This window comes from Ranitomeya variabilis, chromosome 2, assembly GCF_051348905.1.
Source record: "Ranitomeya variabilis isolate aRanVar5 chromosome 2, aRanVar5.hap1, whole genome shotgun sequence".
NCBI classification, from domain to species: Eukaryota; Metazoa; Chordata; class Amphibia; order Anura; family Dendrobatidae; genus Ranitomeya; species Ranitomeya variabilis.
The window spans coordinates 386,925,150-386,934,525 of NC_135233.1; the positions used below are offsets into that span (position 1 = coordinate 386,925,150).

A 9,376-nucleotide genomic window follows, 5' to 3' on the forward strand; every position below is an offset into this window, starting at 1 on the left:
AGTGTGAATGTACTGTACATGGACACATGTACCTGGTCAGAAAATAAAGGTCCACAAGTGTGAATGTACTGTACATGGACACACGTACCTGGCCAGAAAATAAGGGTCCACAAGTGTGAATGTACTATGGGCACACATACCTGGCCAGGAAAATAAGGGTCCACGAGTGTAATGTACTGTGCATAGACACACGTACCTGGCCAGAAAATAAGGGTCCACATGTGTGAATGTACTGTACATGAACACACGTACCTGGCCAGAAAATAAGGGTCCACGAGTGTGAATGTACTGTACATGGGCACACGTACCTGGCCAGGAAAATAAGGATCCATGAGTGTGAATGTACTGTACATGGACACGCGTACCTGGCCAGGAAAATAAGGGTCCACGAGTGTGAATGTACTGTATATGGACACACGTAAGTGACCAGGAAAATAAGGGGCCACGAGTGTGAATGTACTGTACGTAGACACACGTACCTGGCCAAGAAAATAAGGGTCCACGATTGTGAATGTACTGTACGTAGACACACGTACCTGGCCAGGAAAATAAGGGTGTCAAGGGTGAATGTACTGTACATGGACACACGTACCTGGCCAGGAAAATATGGGTCCACGAGTTTGAATGTACTGTATGTAGACACACGTACCTGGCCAGGAAAATAAGGGTCCACGAGTGTGAATGTACTGTACATGGACACACGTACCTGTCCAGGAAAATAAGTGTCGACGAGTGTGAATATACTGCTCATGGAGACACGTACCTGGCCAGAAAATAAGGGTCCACGAGTGTGAATGTACTGTACATGGACACATGTACCTGGCCAGTAAATGAGGGTCCACGAGTGTGAATGTACTGTACATGGACACATGTACCTGGTCAGAAAATAAAGGTCCACAAGTGTGAATGTACTGTACATGGACACACGTACCTGGCCAGAAAATAAGGGTCCACAAGTGTGAATGTACTGTTCATGGGCACACATACCTGGCCAGGAAAATAAGGGTCCACGAGTGTAATGTACTGTGCATAGACACACGTACCTGGCCAGAAAATAAGGGTCCACATGTGTGAATGTACTGTACATGAACACACGTACCTGGCCAGAAAATAAGGGTCCACGAGTGTGAATGTACTGTACATGGGCACACGTACCTGGCCAGGAAAATAAGGATCCATGAGTGTGAATGTACTGTACATGGACACGCGTACCTGGCCAGGAAAATAAGGGTCCACGAGTGTGAATGTACTGTATATGGACACACGTAAGTGACCAGGAATATAAGGGGCCACGAGTGTGAATGTACTGTACGTAGACACACGTACCTGGCCAAGAAAATAAGGGTCCACGAGTGTGAATGTACTGTACGTAGACACACGTACCTGGCCAGGAAAATAAGGGTCTCAAGGGTGAATGTACTGTACATGGACACACGTACCTGGCCAGGAAAATAAGGGTCCACGAGTGTGAATGTACTGTACGTAGACACACGTACCTGGCCAGAAAATAAGGGTCCACATGTGTGAATGTACTGTACATGAACGCACGTACCTGGCCAGAAAATAAGGGTCCACGAGTGTGAATGTACTGTTCATGGGCACACGTACCTGGCCAGGAAAATAAGGGTCCACGAGTGTGAATGTACTGTATATGGACACACGTAAGTGACCAGGAAAATAAGGGGCCACGAGTGTGAATGTACTGTACATGGACACATGTACCTGGCCAGGAAAATAAGGGTCCACGAGTGTGAACGTACTGTACATGGACATGTACCTGGCCAGGAAAATAAGGGTCCACGAGTGTGAATGTACTTTACATGGACACACGTACCTGGCCAAGAAAATAAGGGTCCACAAGTCTGAATGTACTGTACATGGACACACGTACCTGGCCACCAAAATAAGGGTCCACGAGTGTGAATGTAGTGTACATGGACATACATACCTGGCCAAGAAAATAAGGGTCTACGAGTGTAAATGTACTCTATATTGACACACATACATGGCCAGAAAATAAGGGTCCACGAGTGTGAATGTACTGTACATGGACACATGTACATGTCTGCTTGCAAGAATGCACCTGGTCAGGTGGATGTATGAATCCGTCCAGGTGAATAAGTTGTCCCTGTGTATGAATTTACTTGACCACAAGTACAAACGCACCTTTCTATACAAATATATATACCTGTACAAATGGATGAATCTGTCCACATGGATGATTGTACCTGTCCTAGCAGATCAATGTACCTGTCTTTATTGATCAATGCTCCTCTCTACATGGATGAATGTACCTGTCTACACGGATGATTGTACCTGCCCAAACTGATGAATGTACCTGTGTACACGGGTGAGTGTACCTGCCCAAACTGATGAATGTACCTGTCTACACGGATGATTGTACCCATCTATAAACATGAATTACCATCACAACATTGATGATTGTACCTGTCTATACTGTCTATACTGATTGTACCTATCACTGATTATTGTAACTATCTTCATGGATGATTGTGCCTGTCTATCTTGATGACTTTAGAAATACCCTGGTTTAGGGAAAGAGGGAAAAAAAGAGACAAGTCCGGCGCTTCCTCTGAGCGTAATACAATTTTACCAACAGTTAAAAAATTATTTTAGTTGTGGTTATGCTCACCTTCTATCGGTAAGAAATGCACGTTGAGATTCTCAAGGAATCTATTCTTTAGGCAACTCTTCTCCGTATGTTGGATAATCCAATAAGGTGTGCAGCTCACTTTGGAGAACTATGTGTTGATCCTGCTTCGGATCCACATAGGTGGCGAATTCAAAGGGAAAATAAACTCCAAGCAAATGTGGCGCTAAGCTTAGCACCACATTTGCTTGGAGTTTATTTTCCCTTTGAATATCTTGATGACTTCACCTGTCTATCTTGATGAATGTACCTGTCTACAGTGATGAGTGTACCTAATCTACATTGATGATTGTACCTATCATGGATGATAGTAACTATCTACATTAAGAATTGCACCTGTCCATTATTTAGATTGTGTTAATAATTGCCCTATAAATTAGTAATATGACGTGCTCACAGCTCTGCCCCTGTTATGGTGTCGCCGGCTGCTTCTCCAATGCCCTTGGCTTTTAGTCTGACTTCTTCGGGTCGTGTAGCTACCCGGAGCCAAAACTCATAGAGATGAAGGGACCAGGCATCTGCGGCTCCTCGTCATATGAAATGTACATGAGGTGGTTTATGTTTCTTCTTTCCATAGGTTTGTTCATATCCCAGGGACTTTGAGGTTTTCCGGATCTACCTATCTGCCTACCATCGAGTCATATCAGAGTGGCTCAGTGCGGCGGCCCAAAGAGATCTGGAAACCAATGACATCTACTTCATTCTAGATTGGAACAGTAATGTGTACTGCAGGTGAGGGGCAGCACGGGTGATGCTGGGGCAGGCATGGGATGGCGGGTGACATGCTGGATATAAGGGATGCCTGTGGCCTCTCCATACAGGGATATCCTGTCCAGACCAGAGATCTCCCCACTCATCAACCCATATGAGTTGGGCCCCCTGCTGACCAGTGACACCCGGACCATGCTGGAGCAGCAGTACGGCAGTCTCATACAGCAGCGCGTCTCCCACAGACTGGAGGAAGAACTCAAGGTGGAGCAAGATCGCTGGACCCAGATGATGAGGAATGAGGATCTCCTGTCAGGATTCAGCGGCAGGGTCATTCAGGTAAACCCTCCTTTTTTGATTACTGCCCATTCTCTTTTCTCGCATCTCTATCTATTCTCCAATACATGATCACTGTGTATTTTATGTTCTCTGACCACTGTCCATAATCTGTTTTCCAACTGCTATCCAGTATCTTTACTACGAACTGTGTCCATTACGTGTTTCCCGATGTCCGTCCATCATCTGTCATCCAATCATTGTCCATTATCTTTCCTCTGCTCGGTCCATTATCTGTTCTCTGACCTCTCCATCCATCATCTGTCATCCAATCATTGTCCATTATCTATTCTCTGACTGCTCGGTCCATTATCTGTCCAATATCTGTTCTCTAGCTGCCTGGTCCTCTATTTGTCATCCAAATGCTCAGTCCATTATCTGTCATCTGACCATTCGGTCCATTATCTGTTCTCTGACCACTTGGTCAATTATTTGTTCTCCAATCACTCATTCCATTATCTGTTCTCCGAACGCTCGGTACATTATCTATTCTCTGACCGCTCGGTCACTTATTTATCTATTCACCAACCGCTCACTCTATTATCTGTTCTCTGACTGCTCGGTCCATTATCTGTTCTCCAACCTCTCAGTCCCTTATTTGTTCTCTTTCTGTTCAGTCCATGACATGCTCTCTGACCACTCAGTCCATTAACTATTCTCTGGCCGCTCAGTACATTATTTGTTCTCCAACCGCTCGGTACATTATCTGTTATCTGACTATTCAGTCCATTATCTGTTCTCTGACTATTCAGTCTATTATCTGTTTTCTGACCTCTCAGTCCATTATCTGTTCTCCGACCTCTCAGTCCATTATCTGTTCTCCGACCTCTCAGTCCATTATCTGTTCTCCGACCTCTCAGTCCATTATCTGTCTTAACGGCCGTTCAATCCTTTATCTGTTATCCAATCGCTCTGTCCATTATCTGTTCTCCAACCGCTCAGTCCATGACATGTTCTCTGATTGCTCAGTCCACTATCTGCTTTCCATCAGCTCAATCCATTATGTGTTCTCCGTTATCTCGGTCCATTATGCGGTCTTCTTTGGCTCCAGTCCATTATTTGTTCTCTGACCTCTCCGTCCATTACTTGTTCTCTTTCCACTCAGTCCATTATTTGTTCTGCGACTGCTCAGTCCATTATTGGTTTTCTCACCGTTCTGACTGTTCTCAACCACTGTCCATTATCTGATCTCTTACCGATGTTCCTCTTCCCATTAGATCATGAAGCCGCACATTGATCGAGCACCGCTGATCAGTGAAGGTTTTGGGGTGATGTTGGCTCTCACCTGCCTTTGCTGCTTCTCTGATTTCCTGTGCAGGTATTTTCTAGTAGAAAGTCCAATATTTGGGTCAGCCATTGCAAGACCAGGAAGCTCTGGATCGTAGGTCATGATGAGAGGTCACAGGTCATGATGAGGTTACAGGTCATGATGAGAGGTCACAGGTCATAATGAGGTTACAGGTCACAATGAGAGGTCACAGCTCATGATCACTGGTAACAGTTGTTATTTTTATTTGTTTTAAAGTGTTAAATAATTCCATCTGTACATGAGACAGAAGGTGTAGGTACATAACAGAAGATTAAACAAGTAGAAAACACGTGAACTAAATAAGTGACATATGGGTAGAGAGGGGAACCCTGCCTGCGGGGGATCACAGTCCACAAGGTTCCAGTCATTATTCAGGGATCTGCGCTTCACTCCTTCTCTTCTCCCTTTCACCAGATTCCACAAGTCGGTGGAGAGATTTTATTTGGAGCATGAAGGGCTGACAGAAACGACTGAGGCCTTCATCTACCGGATCATCAGTATCGTCAACTGCTGCCCCCTATTCCAGTGAGTGACCCCCAATCTGTCTGTTACTCAGATATAAACCTATTCTTTAAATAGGGAAAAGAAGACAAAAGACAAGTTCCGCCATGACAGCGACCTTAGTGTATAGACAATATAGACGACGTACAGCACATCGCCACCTTATGGCCTGATGAGCAGATGACAGCCAATATGTAACCCATGGACACAGAGAATACACAGCGCTGCCTACTGAGGAGAGCAATACAACCAATACATAACACCACTGATATAGAGAACGTAAAGGACAGCGCCACCTAATGACAAAAGGGGCAGATTACATCCAGCAACTTATGTAAATAACCAATAAATATTCTCTCCCAGCTCATGGGAATCTGTTGGCAACACACATTTTATAAAAAATTCCAATTTTTATCAGTTAAATAGAAATCATTCATGTATTGTTTATATAATAATAAAATAAATTTTGCAGCATCTAAGTCTGTAAACTTCATTCTCAGGGAATTCGCCAGCCGCATGGCACAGCTCGCTAAAGAAGATGGAATAGATGCTAAGAATCAAGCTGAGGGATCTCTCGGACGGATAACAGCTCTTGCCACGAGGGCCATCTCCGACCTGATTCTGCTTGACATAAAGGTAAAGCCGTGTAATAAGGCTGTCTTTCCTCACATCAGATTTGGTTTGTATGATCGGTGTACATGGTGGTAAATGATCCTGGTGCCTGCAGTCTTTGTGCGGGATGTGGTATCTTACTTTGGGCCAAGATGCGGAGATTTGGAGCCAATTTTTTTAAATTAGGCTTTATAATACAAAGGGGAAGAAGCCTGTGTGAGCTCTCAGCAGGACAATCAGAGCAATTATCATCTTGATTGAGGGAATTTCTCTCTTTTCTTACAACAGCCATTTTCCAAAAAGCTTCTGAGCCGGCGATGGCTGAACAATTCAGATGCATGTGATGGGATTGTGTCCATCCTGGGAGAGCGAACAGCTGCACTTCGCAAACTAAGTCCGGGACCTTACCAGGTATGTGTCCTCAGCACCGACATGCCTATAACTCCTGGATGTGGCGTGCAGATTGATGATGTTCTGCACTTCTCTACAGGCCACCATATCAGAGCTCCATCGTAGAATCTTGCTGGAGCTGGCTCGCCCTCTCATACAAGGCAAAATATCCTGCACCAATTCAAAGACCAGAAGGAAAGTGGCCTCCAAGATGAGAGAAGAGTCCAAACAGCTGGGTCAGATCTTCAGCAGGTTGGTAAGTGACGATTCTGCAGATCCTGAGCTGAAGTCACCATGGTGGTGCCCAAACCCGATATTGGATCATGTCTCCTTTCTCTCCATAGGAGTCTCCTGAAACCACTCTGGACCAGGTCATACCCCGACTCACTGAGATTCTTGTGCTAGATGACACGCCGTCTATCCAGATGGAAGTTGGGATGCTGGTGTCTGACTTTCCGGATTTCAGGTGAGTGCATAGTCCTGAGCTCCTCATTACTCATTGCCTTTCTTTGTGCCTCATCACGCTTTTGCCCATCTCTCACACTCACCATTACATTATCTCCACTGATGACCGTTCCATGATCTTCTCTCAGGAAGCGTCATCTGTCTTCTCTACTTGATGTTCGTGGCTTTTGGGATCCAAGCTCCAGGCAGCAGATCTTGGGTGTCCTCCATGACTTAGAAGGTGTAGACGCGTTCCCTCTGTGTCGGGGCGCTCCAGGATTTTTTGCTGACATTAGCTTCACACGAGACACCCGCTGCGTAAATATCAATCTCTCTCGGGTTTCCCAGTTTGGTCGCAGGACTTTCAGTCGGCTGAGCCATCAGAGAACAAACATTTTAAGCCCTGCTGGTGGTGGTTTAGGCAATGGAGAAGAAGACACGCAGCTTTAGATGGCCACAGATATGTTTGGCCAACGTCATGGATAAAAGGTGGTTAATAGTGGGTAAATTATGAAAGCTGAAGACACAGAAGTGATGATGTGAGATGTCTCGCTACGTCAGGTTGCCATTGTTAGCAATGGTGAGAGCCAAGTTCTTCTTCCTGCAGCCCAGCAGAGTCACGGCCTTGAGGGACACTCCATACTTCTTGAGCGGAGTATTATGTGAGGCAACGGGGGCTTCTCTTGGAGATTAATAAGACTGAGTCTCCCAGCAGATGTCCTCCATGTATATGTAGAATATATTCTAAAGAGTCAATGTAATAAAGATTAATTTAACAGTTTGCATAGTCCTTGTCATTACTTCCATGATACAAACCACTAAATGTCCAATGTCTGGTAATATGGCAGTGATTCTGGATTATTAGATATTCTGGATTAATAGCTGTCCAGATTTCTTTGCACTTTATTTACAAAATAAAAGTCCATATGTGACTACATCACAAGTCACCCACGGTCAGCAGGGACATTTTGGCTCCTGTACCCCATGCAAAATGATGAACAGGCCCTCACCTACCATGCTCCATTTCTAATACTGGTGTCCGATCTCATAAGGAGCTTGGGCCTCGCCAAGCTTTGGGGCCGGCCTCAGCTACCACCTCTGAGCCCCCTATAGCTGCTTCCCGGTCTTATTTTCTGTCCATAGACTATAATGGCTTCCTTTCCACTAAAATGTCCCTCTGGAGCCTTTAAGAGTCCTTGGAAGCACCAGATACTTCAGGAGGGCTCTTACTCATCAGCAGGTCAAGGATGGGGTCTTGGAAGTGGTTTATGACAAACTTTTATGGGTCCTGGAATGTTGTTCCCAAAGTGACAGGGAAGTGTCAATGAGGGGATACAGCAAAATAAACAGGATACAGAAGGGAACAGGCGGCAGAGGTCACCATCGCATCCTGTTTAGATGGCGGCTGATAGGATGGTGGCCATGTGCACGGATTTAACTCTATTAGAATAAGAAAATAAAAGTGATCCAAGACACATGTGAAGGAGAAGCAGGCAATATTATTACATACTCAGTGGCACAACTAAGAGTCCTACGGGCCTTGGGGCAAAATATAGACCTGACCCTCCAACCGCCCACACTACTGTGGCCCACACACCTGAACAACATGCTGGAGGGCAGCCGAGGTCCACATATTGCCCTGGGGCCCATAGGACTCTAGTTACACCACTGATGATCACTAGCATTATATACTGGGGACCCTGACGGCTAATACATGATGTGTGACCCACAGTGGTTTAGACAAAAACATACCTTAAAAGCTGCCGTGGACCAAGCTGCACTGCAGACTAGTGGGAATGCTGGGTATCCAGGGGCTTGTCCCTGCCCACTGCACTGGAGTGACAGGCCTCGCCTTATACACGCACTCAGGGACAGACCTGTCACTCCAGTCTCCCATGTGGCACAGTCCCAAGCAGTTCAAGCTTTTCTCTGAAATGCTGCAGTGCTTCAAAGTCAGACGTACCTGGCTGAAATCATACAGCCGGAGCCTGATACATGGCATCCGCTGTCAGGTTCTCCTTAATAAACCTACGACCTATATGGCCTAGCTATTTAAGAAAGTTACTGTACAGTGCGGCATCTTCTTTCTCTGTGCAAAATAATTGGGCAACTAAATGAAAAATGTAAACTTTCCATATAATTGTTTCTTTCCATCTGTTCCAATGTGCAAAATATATTTCTGACATTATCCACAAATCCCAGTGGTGGTGCAGTTATATGGCCGCTCTTCTTCTCAGTGATGATACAGTAATATATATATAGTAATATGGCTGCTCTTCTCCTCAGTGATGATTTAGTAATATATATAGTAATATATCCGCTCTTCTCCTCAGTAGTGATACAGTAATATATATAGTAATATGACCGCTCTTCTCCTCAGGGATGATATAGCAATATATATAGTA

At 45.1% G+C, this 9,376-nt stretch overlaps 1 protein-coding gene across 3 annotated transcripts in view; it reads left to right on the forward strand.

The window, feature by feature from the left end:
* EXOC3L2 (exocyst complex component 3 like 2) overlaps window positions 1-7,752 on the forward strand; it is a 78,226-nt gene extending 70,474 nt beyond the window's left edge. For all 3 annotated transcript variants that reach the window (XM_077286365.1, XM_077286364.1, XM_077286366.1), the window contains exons 4-12: window positions 3,249-3,403; window positions 3,493-3,718; window positions 4,933-5,033; window positions 5,439-5,549; window positions 6,026-6,161; window positions 6,426-6,548; window positions 6,628-6,783; window positions 6,872-6,993; window positions 7,121-7,752. In XM_077286365.1, the coding sequence (XP_077142480.1) occupies window positions 3,249-3,403; window positions 3,493-3,718; window positions 4,933-5,033; window positions 5,439-5,549; window positions 6,026-6,161; window positions 6,426-6,548; window positions 6,628-6,783; window positions 6,872-6,993; window positions 7,121-7,421 (1,431 nt within the window). In that variant the 3' untranslated portion in view covers window positions 7,422-7,752. The remainder of the gene's footprint in view (window positions 1-3,248; window positions 3,404-3,492; window positions 3,719-4,932; window positions 5,034-5,438; window positions 5,550-6,025; window positions 6,162-6,425; window positions 6,549-6,627; window positions 6,784-6,871; window positions 6,994-7,120) is intronic.
* The last annotated feature ends 1,624 nt before the right edge of the window (window positions 7,753-9,376 follow it).